The 20,976-nt window shown below is 42.2% G+C and overlaps 2 protein-coding genes across 2 annotated transcripts in view; both read right to left on the bottom strand.

Moving 5' to 3' along the window:
• Positions 1-2,470: 2,470 nt before the first annotated feature.
• LOC141006653 (CAAX prenyl protease 2-like) lies at positions 2,471-5,887 on the bottom strand. Its single transcript, XM_073478880.1, has 8 exons — positions 5,751-5,887; positions 5,558-5,660; positions 4,977-5,060; positions 4,444-4,522; positions 4,181-4,348; positions 3,921-3,992; positions 3,271-3,333; positions 2,471-2,700 (listed from the first exon to the last, which is right to left on the bottom strand). Exons 1-8 carry the CDS (start codon positions 5,885-5,887, stop codon positions 2,471-2,473), a joined length of 936 nt encoding a protein of 311 aa, XP_073334981.1.
• A 507-nt stretch (positions 5,888-6,394) lies between these two features.
• Positions 6,395-20,976, bottom strand: part of LOC141006652 (EH domain-binding protein 1-like protein 1) — a 29,753-nt gene continuing 15,171 nt past the window's right edge. Inside the window, exons 9-22 of the mRNA XM_073478879.1 lie at positions 19,900-20,334; positions 13,071-13,281; positions 12,828-12,976; positions 12,378-12,426; positions 11,864-12,095; positions 11,766-11,831; positions 10,720-10,787; positions 10,561-10,603; positions 10,371-10,423; positions 9,911-10,022; positions 9,290-9,389; positions 9,113-9,186; positions 7,771-7,885; positions 6,395-7,585 (exon numbers count right to left, since the gene is read on the bottom strand). Coding sequence (XP_073334980.1) covers positions 7,498-7,585; positions 7,771-7,885; positions 9,113-9,186; positions 9,290-9,389; positions 9,911-10,022; positions 10,371-10,423; positions 10,561-10,603; positions 10,720-10,787; positions 11,766-11,831; positions 11,864-12,095; positions 12,378-12,426; positions 12,828-12,976; positions 13,071-13,281; positions 19,900-20,334 — 1,795 coding nt within the window. The 3' untranslated portion in view covers positions 6,395-7,497. The remainder of the gene's footprint in view (positions 7,586-7,770; positions 7,886-9,112; positions 9,187-9,289; positions 9,390-9,910; positions 10,023-10,370; positions 10,424-10,560; positions 10,604-10,719; positions 10,788-11,765; positions 11,832-11,863; positions 12,096-12,377; positions 12,427-12,827; positions 12,977-13,070; positions 13,282-19,899; positions 20,335-20,976) is intronic.

Genomic DNA, 20,976 nt, shown 5'->3' with positions numbered 1-20,976 from the left:
ACAGCGCTGAGCAGAACATAAACCCCAGTTTGCGACCAGAGGTTTGTTGAAATTGCTGCCGTTACACACTCACCACTCAAACACACAGCACACTCTGGTCCGTAGACACAACAAGTTCAAGGAACGGGAACATGTGAAATGGAAAGTACGCTTATTATTCGCTCAATAGTAACCAGTTAGCTTAGCTCGATAAGACAAGAAAACATAAGTAAACTGCTAGCCTGGCTTAGTCTCTACAGCTCACTAATCTGTCTTTGTCAGATGACGTATTGCTTGGCCTGGCCGCAGTGCAATGTGGGACCATATTGGAGGTATTGTATACACATAGCTGGTTGGTAGTCAAGTTTACTTTTCCTTTCGCTTCCATTTATTGGTGTAATGGTGCACTTGCGTTGTATTAAAAGCTGCAACAATAAGTCCCACGATGGGGAAGATAGGATACCTGACCAAAAGTTTCCAACCTAAAGAAAAAGGCTACGGACCGCAGGTAGAGGACATAACAGAAAGGCGTCGGATGGCCTGGGATGCAGCGGCAAGACGCAAAAACATCACTTTCGCCAAGATATCTCCGTTCATGTATGTTTGCCCTACAGGTCAGTAATATCGTTGTTGTTGTGTTAGTAATGTTGCTAAATGTGCTGTTTTCTGTTTTATTACAATCGCTAACGCTAACCTCATATCCATGCATTGTTTAACGTTAGCCACATTAGGAAATCTCAGATACCAGATCGGGCAACAGAAACTGGTTGATCTGCTCTTGTTAAGACTTCAAAATTTCCTGAAGATACTTATGTACAATATATGAATATATCAAAAAACGATTAAAAGAAGCGATTTACACTCAGACATAATGACAGCTTTAACAACAAGTGCAGTGCTGATATATTTGTATTACAGTGCTAGTAGCTTGCTGGCAAATGCCCGCTCTGGAGTCTCCATGGCTGTCATAATTTCAGACATTCACTACACGATTATTGTGGCCAAAATGATTCACGATAACGATATTATTGCAAGATCTACCGGCACTGCAGGTAGAATGTCCTCTGACAGGATTTTGCATGACAGTAGCCGAGCCACGCGTTGTGGTTGCAGCTAGTTAGCTAGTTACTGAGTCGTCACAGATGGTTTAAGAAGCGATACATGATATTGTGTGTATTATTAACACGATAGCAATATTACATTTTTAAATATCCAGGTTATCGTCAATACCAGTAACCCTGGAGATTAAAGCAACATTATGTAGAAATTGGCATTTTTGTGCAATTCGGCGCCCCCCACAGTTTCTGAGTGCAACACCACTGTCGTAAATACAAATTCCAGGTCTGGAAGCACACTTTTGCACTATGGTTTCTGTATGGATTAAACAAATGAGATGCGTGTTAGTTAGGGGTTAATGATAGACAGTTTTACTTTTTTTAAAGTTTTGGTCAGAACCTGGCTAGCTGCTTCCCCGTTTCCATTCTTTATGCTAAGCTAAGCTAACAGCTGTCTCGGTGAAATCTTATAATTCTCAGCAAGAAAGCAAAAAAAAAAGTAAATCCCACAACAATCCCCACAAAACTAGCAAAATGTAAAAATATGGAGACCAGACATTAGTTAATATGAATCTACTTATCCTCCCTGGTTTGGGTTGTAAAGAAAAGATTTCTATAATTAGCTCATCTGTCCGTCTCATAAATCTTAATGGTCTGACGCGGCCTTTCACCTCTCAGTCCTAAAGCTTCATTGTTTCCACTGACCCCGAACCTCCTCTCTCAGCTCTGCTACTCCACATTCTGATTTTCCTTGGGGACGCACTAACGTTTCCCCCCATCCACCCCTTCCACATTTCATTTACTGTTCTCCTTTTATTTTTCTCTTCTCTTCTCTTCTCTTCTCTTCTCTTCTCTTCTCTTCTCTTCTCTTCTCTTCTCTTCTCTTCTCTTGTTGCTTCTGGCTGTAACTGCCTATTCTCACAAGTCTGACTCTCATCGCCTTATTTGTCCGAATAATGTGACTTTACATAACTGTCCCTCTCCACTTTGGTTGTTTTTGTGTGTTTGTTGGCTTCTGTGTCTGTGTTGTCTGCGTCTGTGTCTGCATATGTGTCTGTCTCCTCCGCTGTCTTCCCTTTTCACTCATTCGCTTTCACAGCTCATCTGTTTTTCTCTGACACACACACACACACAGCTCTCTCTCTCTCTCTCTCTCTCTCTCTCAGCCAGGGAAAGTTGTACTGGTGTTGCGTTTCAATACAGTAGGAAATATTTTCGACCATGCAGGAAATGTCTGAAGTGCTAGAATCGTTATTTTCTCATGCACACACACATACATACACACCGCACATACACACACACACATATAAGCTATGAATGCACACACTCTCTTTGTATAAAAATACTTTTTTTATTTGAAAACCCAACACACAATGAAATCCACAGTGAAAAAAAAGAAAAAAAAAGTAGTTTTAAGACCGGGACTGTATTTCATTTCATCGAATCTGGCATACAGACGTTGGAGGGGGAGCCAGGCTGCAGACGGGAATGGCACCGTAGAAGAGGGGGTCTGTCAGCGGGAACAGCAGCACCAGAAACAGCAGCAGCCCCATCATGTATGAGAAGAGGAGAGCCGATCGTTGAGGGTGCTGCAGGGCAGAGCTGATGTCAGGCAGGCCTTGACTGTTGCAGAAGGAATGGCACAAAACTGGACCCACAACATGACCTGCAGAAAGAGGTCACAGATTTAAAGAGGCCTGTATTATTAGGTGTGAAAGGGGACACATTATGCTCATTATGTTCATAATTTCATTTTGCCGTACGTCTACAACAGGTTTACATGCTGCAGTGCAGTGTGTTCCCCCTCTGTCTGAAACGCTCTGTTTTTGCTCCTGTCTCTTTAAAGCCCGCCCTCCTGAATATTCAGTCTGCTCTGACTGGTCAGCTCACACACGCCTGAGCCAGCACCGCTTACAAACAACAGAGCAGCTGTGCTAAATCAGTTCTTACATGTCAAACTAGCTGCTAGGCATAAATTATTCAAATGTGTGACATGGTGACGTAGTGTGATGTCACAAAGTCACAGAATTAAAGGCGGGACTACTGACGAGGCGCTTCAGGAGCAGTGTTTTCTGTGGGAGAGAGGAGCTTCCATCAGTGCAGATTTTGAGCTGTTTAATTTCCAGACCTTTCACACGCACAGGAAACTATATAACACACTGAAGGAAAGGAAAAAACGAAAAAGCACAACATTTTTCCTTTAACAAGTCATTGTGCTGCTCACTTCCTCTCTCACCAGTTCTCATGAATATGAAGGCAGTAAAAGCACCGAATACAGTTGTGTACAAGAACTGCATCCCTGCAACAGAAAGAAAAAAAAAAACATTTTTAATTCCATAAAATGTGCGAAACTGACGATCTTCCTCCGTTAAATCAGAGTTACAGATTGCCTAACTTCATTTAACTTTATTGAATAAGGTTTATCTGCTCGTTTTGTAAGCCACCTGACCTGAAAGCTGCAAGGCCAATGTTTTCATTCTTTAGATATCCAATTTCTAGAAATATTCTCCTGAAAATAAATCAAATTATGTGTCGTGGAATCTCACATTTTCCTGTTTTTCTTTTTCTTTTTCTTACATGCCGAATATAATGTGACAGATTCTACACGTTACTGCCACTTATTGTGAGACACAGTAACACATTATATTCATAGTTTGTTAACAGCCAAACAACTATAAACTAGTTTAAGTAACCATAAATGTACCATTTATTAATGATGGTTATTATAACATGTTGATGATTATGCTTCTAAGAATTGTGTAAAATGCAGTATAGCAGTCTGTGGGATCTTCTTTTTTCAAGACTGAGGTTTTACTTTCCAACCCAGCTGCATGTGAGATAACTGTATGTGCAACTGTCTCCTTTTGAAAAAATAAGTCCACTGACCTGACACCATGAGGATGACACTCATACTGTCCTTGTGGAGGCGCTGTTGCTCTATGATGTGGTGGAAGTGGGCTAGAATGACACCAGAGGGTAGCTATGAATTGTGGTGAGCACAAATACATTGTCTTTCAAACGAGGCAGCACGTTAACAAAAAGTTTCACTCAGTCCAAAGTTAATACATGTGTATTATCAATCATTAATCTGTTATGATGATGTCAGCAATGTTGTTAATACAGCCTGAAAATCTAGGTTGCCATACCAACACCAAAGAACAGCGGCGCAGTAAAGATGGCAGCTGTGGGTCCAGCGCAGGGCACCAGCATGGGCAGCATGGCCCCTCTGAACACCAGCTCCTCCGTCACTGGTGCCACCACCTGGTTCCTGAGCCACACTGCATCTCCCACACACAGCCTCCACGACTGAACATCTGGGGACATAAAGTCAAGACTTTATGATGACGTGCACATCAAATGCACGTGAGCACACATGTAAAACAACCCCGACTTACGAGGCTGAACTCACCCAGTGCAGACTGCAGCTCCCCGTTGAAGCCTTCGGGGTTGTCCATCGCAGAATGAACCAGGGGACCGAGATAAAATACCTGATGTTTGGAATAAAATCAAGTGTTTATTACGTCCAGTGGAGCTGTATTAAATGAAGATTAAAGAGGAGGATCTAGACAGTACAGGACACATTTTTCTACGTATGGTTTAATCATGCTCATGGGATATTACTACAAAATACAGACGTTTCATAGAGGCTGTAAAGCCACGCCGTATCGTATTGGGAATGGAAGATGAATCGCTGGAATGTCGTTATTGCTTTAGTGAAACATAAATAAAATGTTCTAAGAGGGAAACAGGATCCTGAGAGTAGTGTTTTCATGTGAACGCTCGATATTTAGCTGCTTTTATTCTGTCCCTAAACTTCTCAATGTGATCGGTGATTGCTCTTATGAAATCAAATGTGAAAAACAGGTGCTCATGTAAAGTAAAACTTCTCTAGAAAAGATTAGTGAGGACATAAACATCTGTTTTTTCTTCTCCCTGGCGTACCATGGTCAGTAGCAGTGGCAGTACGGCTGCAGGAACCAGACCTCCCAAACGAACTCCCATCAACTCCAGCACAGATGCATCAACCTGGAAGGAAAGAATGAAGCTTTATAAACATGATTTTTCCCTAAAGCGATTATAAAGTTAAGCCAGTGTGACCCAGGTCTTAACCTCACAGAACACCTTATGTTTAGCAAAGATTCCCCCAGGAGTGAGGACACTGCCCTTCACCTGGACGGTCAGGGTTCAGCTCCCTCTCAGGAGTGTCCTTAAGAGTGATGAATCCCTTTCAGCTGACTGACACTGACCTTTGACCTTCAGTATTCAACTGTTCACATTTCAAGCAGTTTCTTTCTTTAGCTAGAGGAGGAACGTACTTAAAGCACACTGGAGTTTGAGTGCACACTGTGAGCGTGAATATTGAGTTACATTTTATCGTCTCTTGCTCGACAGTGCTAATGCAGGAACAGGAAGACGGGAAGAAGTTTTTTCACTGTGGTTTGTTCGAATATCGTTTATTGTAGTAAATAACCACCAGCTGAGATGGATGCAGAGAGTGGCGTGTTGTGTCTATATATACTCACCTTGATGTTAGCCCAGTGTATCCAAGCCTTCACCACTGCAGGTGACAGAGCAGAAACCAGCAGCACACTGGCACAGCGGCGCTTTATCACACTGGGATGGTCCCTAAACACACACACACACACACATACATACAGCAACAGTTTAAATACTCGTCTAACAGCGCCGTCTCAGGTCTGCTGCTGAGTCGTATACCTGGGTAAGCTGCTTCTCCAGACGTACAAACTGCCAACGTACAGACAGGCGAGCAGAAGGCAGCTCAGCACACACACCTGACAACTTGTATAGGTGTGCTCCACCTGCGTTATGGGGCCGTGTTCTGGTTCCAGCATGGCAGAACTGTGGGTGTGCTGTCAGAGCTTCAGGAGGTTCCTCAGGTTAGCTGCAGCTAGCACAGGTTCATCATGTCTGACATTTCAGATTAGTAGATCCCACTAAAGTGGAGATCTGTGCTGCAGAGGGAAGCTGATTATCTCTAATACTCAACTGGGAGGAGACATGTGCAGGTGTGTACACACACACACACACACACACACACACAGTAATTGACCTCCAATCTTCAACCATGTCATCTCTTTTAGGAAGACATTGAAGGAAATTATAGTAGTAGTAGCAGCACCAGTAGTAGTAGTATTATTATTACTAGTAGTAGTACCAGTAGTTGCAGTAGTAGTAGTAGTAGTAGTAGCACCAGTACTCCAGTGATTTGAAGGTTGTCTTAAGAGGAGTTGGTCACAATTATTCATTTCTTGTTGTTTGTTGCAGGAGCATTGTATTAGCTGCTTTGTATTTCATTGGTTCACCTTTCTGAAGCTAAAAAGATACTAAATCCAAAGATGTAAGCAACCAACCAGTATTTATTTTTCTTCAACATATTTATCAATATAATTCACCATATCTTCACTTCATAAATATAGACAGCAACATCAGGTATACAGTGCGTGATGGATATACAGTAGTGATGTGAAGCAGAGTACCACTTTATCAGCACACCTCAGAAAGCAGCACACAGTAGTCAACGGAAACGGATTCATTTCTGTGAATCAAGCAGGCACGAACATCACAACCATACACATCATGGCTGATTTAAGGCACTCAGGGTCTAACTTGAAATAAACGCTTTAAGCTGGAAACCACCTCGAGCACCCTTTGTGTGCACGCCAGAAAAACTCGTTCTAACATCTAAAAAAGAAAACAGTCAAGAACAATATTGCAAGTGGAAAAGGTGGAAATGCTTTCAGGGTTTTATTGAAATAACATCATTGTTGAAAACATGCACCCTGTACTCTTAACATTGTGTGTTTGAGTCCAGCTCATGACTACTCACATGTTATTTTTTTTTTTAGCTAATATGTTTTGGCATGTTTGAACCAGATATTTTTCACTTTCAGGGTGGAAATGTCTGAAATAAAAATCACCAGAAATGAATTCCAGATCCTAAGCAACTGTAAACGATTTCCCATGAAAGTTACAAAGGCACATTTCTGCTTTAATTTAGCAGATTTTGACAAGCTCTTGTTGTGGCAAAGAGAACTTACTTTTCATTAAAAAACGAGGAGAGGAAAAGCCAGTGATCAAATACTGAACAAACAGATAAAAACACACAAACACACAAAATACCATATGTGCAATAGATGTACAACAACCTGACATCATTTAAATAAATACAAATCAAAATAATACTATTACGTTAAGACGGACTGAACAGATATGTATTTCGAAGAAGACACGGTTTGCAGCCCATCAGGTTTCCTCATAAAGGATCCTGGAAAATAAAGGCACAAAAAAAAAAAACCCAAGGCAGTACGGAGCTACAAAAGTCCTGTTTTTTTATCTTGTGTGCAAAAATTATGAAAAAGATTTAAAAAACATATTTTTTTTTTCTGGGCTTCAGAGGCTCAGTAGTAAAAGCTCTGTCCTCTCTCCTCTGTCCTCTCTCCTCTCACTGTAGGACGCATTTGTCTTTGTTGCTGAATTTTCTCCTCCTCATCTCCAGACCGCGCTCCAGACGCTCGTCCTCCTCAAGAGCCCTGAAAACACACACAAACACATTACAATATATACAATTAATTGCTTGCAAGTAAGGAATACATCTATATAAATATTTTTTTATGTTTATCCTTTTGCAGCATTACAAGCATTAATCTGGAGGTTTAATTTGAAACATGTCCATTTTTTCACACACACATTATACAGTACGTCTACACATGCTCACCCTCTCTCCTTGGCGTCGATGTCTCTGATGATCTCGTCCCGTTGGTTGACCAAAGACACGAGCTCCTGGAGGAGCAGCTGCTCCCTCTGCTGCTGGTTGGACGACTTCTGCCAGTCTGCAGGACAAACAGCAGAACTTTACGTAATGATGCATATAACCATGCACAGCAAGGAAGGGACAATTATTTCATTATTCTTAATTTGCTTTACTGTCTACATATGTTGTGTGTCATCATCAATGTCATCATTGTGTGTCTTCAAGTCATCTGTAAATCATATTACTATCAAATATAATCAATATCATATAACTACTCTTTACCCCACTATAATGCTTGACAGTTATAGTATACATTTTCCCTACACAACATTTAAATATCTCACTAAATATTATGTTTTTAAAATTTTATTAAAAAAAAAAAAAAAAAAGAAAAGTTTCCAGACTTTTTGTCATGGTTTCAGTTTTTGGTTGAGTTATTTCCTGTGGTATTTTGTAAGTTCTCTCTTCACGTGTCATGTTTTGCTTCTCACTTCCTCCCTTTGTCCTTTTTCCTGTTCACCTGTGTTTAATTTAATAATTAGTCCACAAAGAAACTACAAAAGCCAAGGCAACAAAAACAGTGCAGGCAGGGGCAAAACCGAAAATTAAAGAAGTACAAAAACTAAATAAAGAACAAACCAAAGAAGCACTGGGAACACAGACCGACGTGGGGACACAGAACGAAACGCAGGAGATGTATGACGAAAACAGTGAGTAAGAGGAAAAACACTGGCTTACATAGACCAATTAACAAATAAAACACAGGTGAACAGGAAAAAAGGCGGGAAAAAGACAAAGGGGGGAAGTGAAAAGCCAAACATGACACATGAAGAGAGAACTTAACAAATGAAACAGGAAATAACTAAACTAAAAAAATCTCAAACCATGACGCTTTTTCTTGTAAGACGTTCAGCCCATCAACACAACCAATTATCTTCCAAATGTGTTCATTTAAAATTAATTTCAAACTGGATGTTGTTTAACTATTAATCATATAAAAGTGGATATAATAGTGGATGTTAACAATAAGTTTATACATTTTTAGTTCGGTGGTTATAACCACATAGAGCAGCAAAAGCTGGATGTTCCCATTGTTTATCCAATTCATGTATCCATAGCAACAGCTGAAGTACACCCTGCTACAGTATCCTGTTTGGAAAATCACTGCATTAAACTACCCAGGAGTATGATGCTGATAATTGTTAAATTATTATTTTATTATAATTAAAATAGTATTTTACTCTGTGGTGTTACTACTTTTTCTGAAGTAATCTGAATACTTCTTCCACCACAGTTGGATACTTACCTTCTATAGCCATCATGACTCGAAGTTCTCTGTTCAGAAGCTCAAATCTCCTCTCCAGGTCCTGCTCCTCTTGGCTGCAGACACAGTCAATAATCAGACAAATTAAAACAAATAAAAAACAAGTGTGTATCCTACTGTTTGTGTATGTGTCTACTGTCTGTGTGTGAGAGGTCTTACAGCAGTTCCAGTGTGTCCTGTCTGCGTATCAGAGCGTTCTTCTTGTTCACCAGAGTGAACCACTCCTGGATCAGTCTCTCCTCTTCATCACGGTCGCTTCCTGTATAAAAATATGAAAGAAAGGACAGTTTGGATAACTGATAGATTGTGGAAAACAAGTCGAGTACATTTTATTTACATAGGCCAAAATCACAACCACATTGCCTCACTGGGCTTTATAATCTGTAAACCAAACGGCATCCTCTGTCCTCGAGTAGGAAAAACCTTGTAGTAGGAAAAAACAAACAAACTTGAAATTCAAGCAGAGCAGCTGGAGGACATTCGAGGGAAAACCATATTTTCTAAATAAAACATGATAAAATAAATCATATAAATAAAATGGAAAGGTAATACAAAGGTAAATATATATATATATATATATATATATATATATATATATATATATATATATATATATATATATATATATATATGTATTTCTTTCGTTTTAACAGTAAAACCAAAAAGAAAGGTTATAAATGTATTGCACCTTGTTTAAATCTGTTCTGTGCTGTTCAGTTCTCACTGATTACTTTCTGTCGATTACGTGTGGACGATGTATTTCGTGTATGTGTGACTCACCTGTCTCCATGAGGCTTCGCAGTCGTCTCTCCACCACGGCGGCTCTGCTGTCGATGTGCTTCTGCTCCGTCTCCAATGCCGCCAGCTCGCTCAGCACATACTGGCTGGTGTCCTGCAGACACTGACCACAAGCCCCATCACGCACACATGCATGCAAGCAAACACACACATGAACATACACGAGACAATGGCAGACAGCCACGGAGAGAGGAATGGAGATGGAAGAAGACAAGTAGAAGAAGAAGGTCAAAGGATTAGAGAGAGGCCAAAAGAATGGGAAGAGGAATGCAGAATGTTCAAAATCTTGAAAATGGTTTCTTTACAATGAATTTAAGGTAAAAGCAGATATGATTCAGTCCCTCTTACAGCCATGAGTGATGTTAATAATGTTCATTGGAGTAACAGTCAAAGAAAAAAGTAAAGAGGAGAAAAAACATGAAGTGAGGAACAAATAACTGACCATTGTTTCTTCTTCTTGTTTTGGAGGCTGAGTCTCAGCCGAGCTCTGCAACTCTGCATACATGGACACACACATGGGACAGGTCCAAGTGTAAAAGAAAAAGAAGAGAAAGAAAAAAAGACGAGAAGTTAAATAAATACTCGAAACGTTGCTGTATTGTGAATGAAAGGCTCAGACTTCAGGTGCCCACCTTTATTATTCGAGCCTTCTGTTGTAGTCATCGTGTCTTCATCCTGGACAAGAAAACATGAAACCTTCACACACACTAACTATCACAAGGCTGATGTACACAGTAATTAATGAGTATGTGTGGATTGCCAAAACAATACAGTTCAAACATGAATTTCACCTGAGATCCAGATTTGACTGCTTTGTTAATCGACCTCGGGGGTGCGACTGGTGTTATTGACTCGTCTGCTAAAAAAACAATAACAAAAGAATAAGAAGTTGGATTTTACCTCTTGAAATTATAAAACATTTTCAAGCACTTATAAGAAACTTGTTAACAATTAACAGACTGCTTGGAAATGTTTATAAAAGCCTTTTGAGTTCTTGTAATTATTTATAGTAGCATTACAAACACATTTATTGAGTTTAACTTACCTATTATGTCATTTTCAAATCTACACTTGTAAAGTCTTGTTAACATATAATAATGTTATTATTCATTTTATAAGGGCCTTATTACCTATTCATTTAAGCTAATTACCAGCAATATAATATAAAACGCAAGCTTATTTATTTATTATTTGACATAATAAGGCTTTATTCTTTAAGAGTTTTACATGCTTCTGCCACTGTGTCGGTGTGGTGTTATCAGACAGTGAGTGGCCAAGAAAGGCAATCAATCTGACAGCTATCATCACATTCCATCAGTCATAGTGAGAAGCTGATTAAGAAAATGTGTTTTTTAGGGCCTTTCAGGAGCTTTGAAAACAAATCACTACATTCTATGATGGGAGAGATATTTATATCCAAAATGTCCAGTTCCATAAAAATTCAGCATGACGTACTTTGTTTGGGATGTTTGGGAACCTTGGGAAACTCCTTGAATCTTAATTGGGATGGTGTAAACTTGATTTAATGATTTGTTTATCCTTCCTTCTTGTCTCGTAAGCCCAAACTGTGCTGCTTCACATTCCTGAGTCCCCTGGAGACACACTAATGTTTCCCCTGTCCTCTTTTCTTTTCTGTTTGTCTGACTTGACTCTTTTCAGCTCCACTTCATTATTTGTCTTATTGTAATTAGAACGCTTGGATATTTTGTAATACAGACTGGAGTCTTAAGTGAGTTTGACTGCGCATAAAAACTGATGACGATAAAAATAATCATGAAATTGGACAAGGATTTATAAAATAGCGCAAGAGCAAAAAAGTTGAAATAGAAGCTGACACCTTTAACCAGCCGTTTGGTCCTCGGTGGCGGGACGACCAACGTGCTGCTTCCTCCTTCCTCCAGGTTCTAACTCCTTACGTTCAGTTCTGGCCATTGCAAAAAGCAGCAGCATCGACATTAGACGGAGCGGGACCTGAGAGGGCGAGGCCGTAGCTCGTCTGGCTGCTGTTGCGCTCGATCTGCAACACGCTCAGCTCCTGGTTGGTGAAGTGTGAGCGGATCTGGCTGAGGTAGGTCATGACTATGAGCCGGTCGGGGACGGATAGAAGAACCATGTCTGACGGCTCCAACAGGCGAGAGATGCCGAGAGCCTCAAAACCGTCAAACGCCTGATGGTGTCAGAAAAAGAAAGACATCATCAGTATATTTCAGTCAAAGGAGGATAATAGTAGCCTCCCAACAGAGTTTCTTGTAGATTACTCTGTTGGGATACATTTTTGTTTTGAGGCAGTCATCTGCCCTGACTAGGACTAGAGGAGAATCTTTATGCACAACTGTCTTAAAACATTATTCAAAACAACACCATGAGGAAAATAATAAAACAGAAACATTAAAAAACATCACCAAGCAGAAATTCTTATTAAATTGATTAACATGAGCCTCATTCTCACCTTCTTGTTGTTGAGTTTGATGTCATGAGAATCCAACTGGTCAAAATCTCTAAATGAACAAAAGCAGAGAAGAATATAACGAGAACATACAGGGTTTATAATCTGCTGACTACTTCCTGGATGAATCAATTCATTGTTTGGTCTATAAAAAGCCAGAAAATAGTGAAACATGCCTATCACAATTTACCAGAACACAAACTGACATGCTCAAATGTTGTCTTTTGTCCAAACAAGTAAAACAAAACAAATAAAATGTACAATTATATAAAAGAGTCAAAGGCAGAATTCTTCACTTGTTTGACTCCAAATTAATAGTTTAGGCATTGAGCTGACATTCTTAATGTGACCATCTTGCAGCATAAGCGGTTTATTATAAGTTATAAAACAAGCAAACCAATAAAAAAAGAGGCTTTAAGCTGAGAAGCAGGTTTTGTTGCCTGTGTGTCGTACATTTTTTCTGGATGGAAGTGATGCAGGATGGCACAGAAGGCCAGGCCATTTCTCCACGACGTGCTGAAGTTGGTGACTTTTACCCCCCGGTACCCGTTGGTGATGTTCTGACACCACTGGAGCAGCGACTGGCTGGAGTTCACCAGAGCCTGCAGGAGGAGAGAGGAGAGATCAAGAGGAGGAGGTTCAGCTTTGGTTGTGTGTGTGTGTATCTGTTTGTTTGTGTATATTGTGTGTATTCACCTCAGCTGCATCGTCCTTCCCATCAGCCTCCTCTCTGACCTTCGGAACAGGATGTGAGGGCTTGAGGTCGGAGGTTTCCTCTTCTGGTAACGTAGGAAGTCGAGAGGACTTCATCTCACAGTGATGGGGAGGTGAGATGTGTGTGTCAGTGTGTTTGTCACTGGTGTGTGGTTTCTTCTTTCCACCATCGGGGATGTCCGCTGGTTTTAGCCTAACAGGAGACAGGACATAAACCACAGAAAAAGAGACAAGCTTTGTTTAGTGAAATAAAGCAGATCATACACCGATTATAGCGAGTGAGAGACATGCGAGCTTGCTGCAGCACAGGCTTGATGTTAGAGAGCGTGATAAAAAACACAAGCAGCATCGAGACAATGGGAACCTACGTTTTCAGCATGATTGACTCAACACAGATCTACGCTGTTCTTTAATCACCAAAGAACCAATCAGATTCGCCAAACTGTCTTTCTGCACGGCAGCAGTTCTTGAAACCACACAGCACCCTCCATGCACTCACACACACGTGGCCAGAGCTGTTTTAAATCTTCTGAGAAAGTGTCAAGTGGTCATTTTTGTGATTAAAGTCTCAAGTCTGCAGCTCTTCACACACACAAACAAACGAAAAGGCCTCATCGGCATGTTGTTTCATAGAGCAGCAGAGGTGGACAGCCCATGCTGACTTACTCGTCCTCCTCTCCTTCTTGTTTGTGCCCCGGCTCTTTGGCCAGCGGCTCTTCTGCCTCAGTTAGTGATATTTCCTGAAGACTGTCAAAGCAGGTAATAATCATGTGCCGACTGTGATCAACATGCTCTGTGGCGTCACAGTCAATATCACTAAGGTCGGGAATGAGGCGCTTCATACTGCGAGGGCCAGAGACAGGAGACGTGTCACCTGTCATCTGATGAATCTTAGCCAATAACAGCCTCTCCTCTTCTCGGAGCTGTTGGTCTTTTGATAACTGGTTGAGATCAGGGGTGTTTAAACTGGAGTGGCTCGTGTCTTCATCATCCCTCATTTTGAGACTCTTGTGTGAATCTGTAGCCATTTTTATGTCATTGATTTTCGTGTCGGTACATATGTTGGCAGTTATTGTGCCTGGAGGGTGGGGCCAAGGCACCACCGGTGACTGAACAAGGTCTCCCTCCTCATTGTTTGCTACCTCCAGCTTAGAGCCCGATGGGGGTTTAGGATGAGAACTAGGATGAGCCAGACTGGTAAGGGATGGCTCAGGTTTATTTGGCTGACTGGCAGCAGAGCCCTGGTGAAAGGTTTGTCCACTGACAGGGAGTGAGGAGGCCTCCTGGGTAACAGCAAGGGATGGGTGGCCTGGGCTGAAGACAGAAAAGGAGATTTCAGAGCTGAACCCAAAGCTTTTGACATCTGCAATGTCTTTGTCATGCTCTGTTCCCCTCTGGCAACAAACCACCATTCATCTCACGCAGCCAGAGCTCCGTCTTGTAAATCTCACAAAAGTTGGGAGAATTTCAAGCATAAAAGACACAGAGGTCCTTATTCCAAACTCAGCTAATCGCACGGTTGTCTCGAGCTTTCCAAAAGTCTTGACATCCCCAAGATTTCCCTTGTTAAACAGGACAGAGGTCTGGCTATGTGAGATTATACCAAACTGAACACGTTAGAGGCACAACACTCTCCAGCCTCCACTGAACTGCAATATCCAATGACCAAACCAATCCATTCATCCATGTTACTTCACATGCTACTTATGAGTACCAAACAAATGCAAGAAGCCTTGCACTAATCCTCAGTGTCAGTCGCTCAGACAGTGACAGAAACATACATTAGATGCAGGTACATCCAGTGCACTGCTTTTCACCCGTTTCCATGCTTGTTTTCAGGAGCGTCTTTTGTTCTACGATTTCTAATCAGATTTATGGACGTTTATCAGCGTTGAAGATAATTACATCTTCTAAAAATAGGTGTATACAGTATATGTGTGTTCAGATTTGACAAGGCTATGACTCAGAAGTAGCTTAATTGAATCCATGAGCTCAAACTACCACAGCTACCCCCCGCCAATCCCTCCCTGTCTCCTCAGTTTGTAAACCTCTGTTTTAAGTCCTAACCGATGCAAGATGTAAAGAGAGAAATCCAATTTGCTTCTCAAACAACATGGTAACGATGTTGTTTGGGGGACAAACATGACATGCCAACACACAACTCTTTCTCGCAGGAAAAGGCCAAACCCGCGGTCAATGAATGACAGCAATGCTTTGTAATTATTATGTCCCTGCAGATACAGTGAGTCACTCAACCCTCGGTTATTAGAGGAAGCACACTCAAATAAGCACAGGCACAAGAGGCAACGATCTCAAATAGCCAACTCTTTCCGGGTTACTCACCTCTCTCTACCTGTTACTAATTATCCACTCTCATCCCCTTTACTCACCCTGCCTCCCCTTCCATGTACAGCTCAGCCAGCCAGATGGAGCCAAGATCTTCCTGTCCTCTCTCATACTCCACCTCCTCGTCCTCCTCCTCTCTCATCCACACTGGGATGGCACCAGATTTCAGGGTGGGTTTGCCTTTTTTAACTGATCTCAGAGGGGGGTTATCCTTGGCCAAAACCATTTTGACCCCAGTTTTAGGGTCAATCTTTTTGACTAACTTCGGATCAGACTGCTCTTCATCACCCTGTTCTTCATCAAATGCAATATCATCCAATTCTGCTTCCCTCAGAGGAGGCCAGTCATTTGATTGGGTATACATGACTGCCTGTTTGTTCTGCGGTGACAAAATTATCTCTGGGCTGTCACCCTCTACCTTTGTCTTCTTTTCCCTTTCCATCTTTCTCTCCCTCTCCTCATTTTCTTTCTTTTCTTCCACATCTGCTTTCTCGGTGTGCTTCTTCCTCTCTTTCTCTGCCCTTTCCTTCTCCTCCCTTTGCCTTTTCTCCACCTCTTCTCTCTCCTTTTCCAACTTCTTTCTCGCCTCCTCCTTTTCCCTCTCCATCCTCTCTTTCTCCTTCCTCTCCATCTCTTCTTTCTCTTTTTCCAACCTCTTTCTATTCTCCTCCTTTTCCCTCTCCATCCTTTCCATCTCCTGCCTCTCTTTCTCTTCCCTCTCCTTTTCCAACTTCTTTCTCGCCTCCTCCTTTTCTCTCTCCATCCTCTCTTTCTCTTTCCTCTCCTTTTCCACCATCTTCATCTCTTCCTCCTTATCCCTCTCCATCCTCTCTTTCTCCTTCCTCTCTTTCTCTTCTCTCTCCTTTTCCATTCTCTTCCTCTCTTCCTCCTTTTCTCTCTCCATCCTCTCTTTCTCCTTCCTCTCCATCTCTTCTTTCTCTTTTTCCAACCTCTTTCTCTTCTCCTCCCTTTCCCTCTCCATCCTTTCTCTCTCCTGCCTCTCTTTCTCTTTTCTCTCCTTTTCCAACTTCTTCCTCGCCTCCTCCTTTTCCCTCTCGATCCTCTCTTTCTCCTTCCTCTCCATCTCTTCTCTCTTCTTTATCACCCTCTTCCTCTCTTCCTCCTGTTTCCTCTCCATCCTTTCCCTCTCCTGCCTCTCTTTCTCTTCCCTCTCCTTTTCCAACGTCTTTCTCGCTTCCTCCTTTTCCCTCTCAATCCTCTCTTTCTCCTGCCTCTCCATCTCTACTCTCTCCTTTTCCATTCTCTTCCTCCTTTCTTCCTTCTCCCTCTCCTGCCTCTCTTTCTCTTCTTTCTCCTTTTCCAACCTCTTTCTATTCTCCTCCTGTTCCCTCTCCATCCTCTCTTTCTTCTTCCTCTCCATCTCTACTCTCTCTTTTTCCAACTTCTTTCTATTTTCCTCCCTTTCCCTCTCCATCCTTTCCCTCTCCATCCTCTCTTTCTCTTCCCTCTCCTTTTCCAACTTCTTCCTCGCCTCCTCCTTTTCCCTTTCCATCCTCTCTTTCTCCATCCTCTCTTTCTCTTCTCTCTCCTTTTCCATTCTCTTCCTCTCTTCCTCCTTTTCTCTCTCCATCCTCTCTTTCTCCTTCCTCTCCATCTCTTCTTTCTCTTTTTCCAACCTCTTTCTCTTCTCCTCCCTTTCCAACTTCTTCCTCGCCTCCTCCTTTTCCCTCTCCTGCCTCTCTTTCTCTTCTCTCTCCTTTTCCAACTTCTTCCTCGCCTCCTCCTTTTCCCTCTCGATTCTCTCTTTCTCCTTCCTCTCCATCTCTTCTCTCTTCTTTATCATCCTCTTCCTCTCTTCCTCCTGTTTCCTCTCCATCCTTTCCCTCTCCTGCCTCTCTTTCTCTTCCCTCTCCTTTTCCAACTTCTTTCTCACCTCCTCCTTTTCCCTCTCGATTCTCTCTTTCTCCTTCCTCTCCATTTCTACTCTCTCCTTCATCATCTTCTTCCTCTCTTCCTCCTTTTCACTCTCAATCCTTTCTTTCTCCTTCCTCTCCATCTCTTCTCTCTCTTTTTCCAACCTCTTTCTATTCTCCTCCTTCTCCCTCTCCATCCTTTCTCGCTCCTTCCTCTCAATTTCTTTTCTCTCCTCTTCCTTTTGCCTCTCCATCCTCTCTTTCTCCTTCCTCTCCATTTCTTCTCTCTCCTTTTCCATCCTCTTCCTCGTCTCCTCCTTTTCCCTCTTCATCCTTTCTCTCTCTTCTCTCTTCTTTTCCAACCTCTTTCTCGTCTCCTCTTCTTCTCTATCCTCCCTTTCCCTCTCCATCCTTTCTCGCTCTTTCCTTTCCAACCTCTCTCTCTCCTTTTCTTTCTCCACCCTCTCTCTCTCTTTCCTTTCTGCCTCTTCTCTCTCCCTCCTCTCTCTTTCCTCCCTCTTCATGTCCTCTATCCTCTCTTTCTCCATCCTCTCCCTCTCCAGCTCTCTCTCCTTCTCCTGCTCACTAGCTGCCAGTCTCAGACTTTCAACCAGACTGAGCCCACTTGAGGACACACACTTTGCTTTCTGAGCTACTTCAGGTTGTTTACTGATCATCTGGTTTTCTCTTGCGTCAGAGAAGGCCGTGGGTGGCGAAATGTCCACACCGATGGGAATCAGCGTATCTGCATCTACTCCATCTGAACACGGCTGATCTTCATCACTCAGAACGAGGCATGGCTGCTGTGGATGAGCTGCATCAGTGGAGCCGGTTGTCTGCAGGATGGAGGCCACTGTCTCATAGCTAAAGGGACAGACACGAGGGTCAGGAAAACTGTGAGACCGGGCTCACCCTGAAATGACCTCAACAGGCTCTGAGCAGTGTGACAGAAAGCCAGACAGCATGCTGGATTAAGTGGTTCCTTCTCAGACTTTGTTTTGGTGCTCATCCAAAGCACACAGAGGAAACATTCATTGTTGGTGAGAACCACCCTACACTCTTTTTGTGTTCAACAAAGCAAAACCCGCTGGCATTTTCATCACCTCTGGCATGATTTAAAGCAGATGTCATGCAGGTGAGAGCTCACATCAGCTCAGACAAAGACGCACAGCTATTCTCTATGGACTCACTGAAATTAACAGCACTGGAGTGAAGAACAACCAAATAACCAAAGCGATGGTGGATCGACCACTGGGGCCAACAAGAAGGTGTACTCTGGGTACTGGGAAATGTACTGTTTCTGCACTGGACTGAAGGTTTTCAGCAGCATTAAGCACTAATGCACGCTTTATGTGTAAGGGCAAATGTAGAAATATTATTATATATACTGTGATCTGAGAGCAGTGATAAAATGAAACTTATTACATTTACTTCAGTACCTTTTTAAGGTAGTTGTACTTATTCCACTACATTATTTTGATAACTTAAGTTATAACTTTAGTTTTCTTACTGCTTCAGAGCCAATTAAAGTAGCGTGTTTTTGTCATGGTTTGGGTTGTTGGTTGTTTCCTGTTTTATTTTGTAGATTATATCTTTGTGTATGATGGGTAATTTCAATATTGTAAAAACTATACTTGGCCATTATTAGATAAAGGGTGTACACTTTTCATAATCTGTGATATAATAATGAATATACGTTAAAATTTTAATCATGTTTCTTACAAAAAATATTTGATAAGTCCAAACTCGTTGTTATATTACTTTAGTCAATTATGAAATGTAGTTATCCCTCTTTTGAGGTCATGATAAACACATTTATTATAACAAATAATAAATCGATTAGTTGTCAACTATTAAATTAATCGCCAACTATTCTGACGATTGATCAATTGGTTTGAGTCACTTTCAAAAACGTAAATTTCTAGCTTCTTAAATGTGAATATATATCTTTTTGTGTTATGTGGTATCTATTAATCAAGAAAACAGTCGACAGATTAATCGACAATGAAAATAATAGTTAGTTGCGGCCCTAAATCACCAAACTACCCAAAAGTTATCTAAAAACTAATAGCTATTGAAAATATGTTCTGTGTTTTGGCTGTATTTAATCTATGAAAACATTTTTGCATACCGTCTCACACCATAACAAGTAGTTTTAGGGACAGGCAGGCAGAGAGACTCACCCTCTATACAACACCCCAACTACTGCTGACATGAAGCCAGCAGGCCCCTCCATCTGCTGCTCTGCAACACACACATCTGTCTCTGTGTGTGCACATTTCTGGGCACTACCACACACACACACACACACACACACACACACACACACATTTTACTCTCATCAAAAGCGCTCATCAAAGACATTTAGAGAAGCAGTCTAACTGGATAGACAGAGGTTGGGATGAAGAGAACAGCGTCAGATGAGGTTAATTGCAGCTGTTGTGTAAGCACTGGTTAGGCCGCAGCACCACAGAGGAAGGTTAGTCAGTGCGTGTGCAGGTAGGTGTGTGTGAGTGTGTGTCTGTTTGTGGTGTTTGCGAGCAACAACAGACATGTCACGCCATGCCGCACAGGAACCGTCACTGACTCACCCCCCTGTAACAACACCCTCCTCCTCCTGCTTCTCCTCAGTGCTCTCACTACTTTCCGCTTCCGTCTCCGCTGTGGTCTCCTCCACAGTCGCCCACAGCTGATTTTCGGCCTCGCACACTGGCTCCTTATTGTTGACCAAACTCTCCTGACCACCAGCCTCGACCTCAGCTGGTTTCTCCTCATCTGCTTCCTTCTGTTGTGGTTTTCCTGATGGTTGGAGAACTTGTTCCGGCCTCAGTTCTGGTTCTGGTTTTGAGGGCAGCAGCGGCTCCAGCGCCAAAGCCGTGCGCTCAACGGCTGGTTTGGATTCCACGCCGGGTCCCTCTGGCTCTTTGGGCTCCTCTTTAACTGATGGAGCGCCGGGTTGAGCAGGAGCTGAGTCTTTTGCTGTGATTGGTTGGTGCTCCACCTCTGCAGCATCTTCTCTGTGTGAGCTAAAAGAAAGGAAAAAACACATGAATATAGAAAGACAACAATATATTTGCTACATGCTGCTATAAGCCAGACCATCAGCAAAGCAGACACACACAGTCAGAAAGAAAGATGAAGCAGAGAAGCAGACAGACAGACAGACGTCCCCTCATCCTCTCTTACCCTCTGCACAAAGGTTGTGTACCCTCCTTGGCAGAGATTTGTTCACCTCTCCCTTCTAGCACTTTCCATAGAGGAACCTCTGCTTCAGACAGCCTCGGTGGAGGTGGCGTAACAGTGGGTCCTGAACGGACGCCAGGTGGAGTACATGTGACAGATACTTTCTTTTCTGGGACAACAGTGTTTGACAATGAACCGTCCTTTAACAAGGGGGACTGCCCCAGACTGGAATAAGGGGAAAGAAAGAGGAAAATGTAAAAAAAAAAAAGGTGGTGGTGGAAGAATATCAAGAAAAGCTCAGCAGAAATGAAAAAAAGAAGCGGAAAATCAGTGAAACCAAACAGTAGGGGTGGGCGATACCACCAAAACTTGACACTAAGTAATACCACAACCAGGATTACTTACAACAATACTTTTTATTTTTAGAAGCAGCTCGGACAGCTGTCATGATTTATGAGCAATAAGCTACATTTGAGTTGCTGCTG

The sequence above is a fragment of the Pagrus major genome, chromosome 13 (genome assembly GCF_040436345.1).
Source record: "Pagrus major chromosome 13, Pma_NU_1.0".
NCBI lineage: Eukaryota > Metazoa > Chordata > Actinopteri > Spariformes > Sparidae > Pagrus > Pagrus major.
Note: the sequence above shows the minus strand (reverse complement) of the source record. Positions and strands in the feature narration are given on the sequence as shown.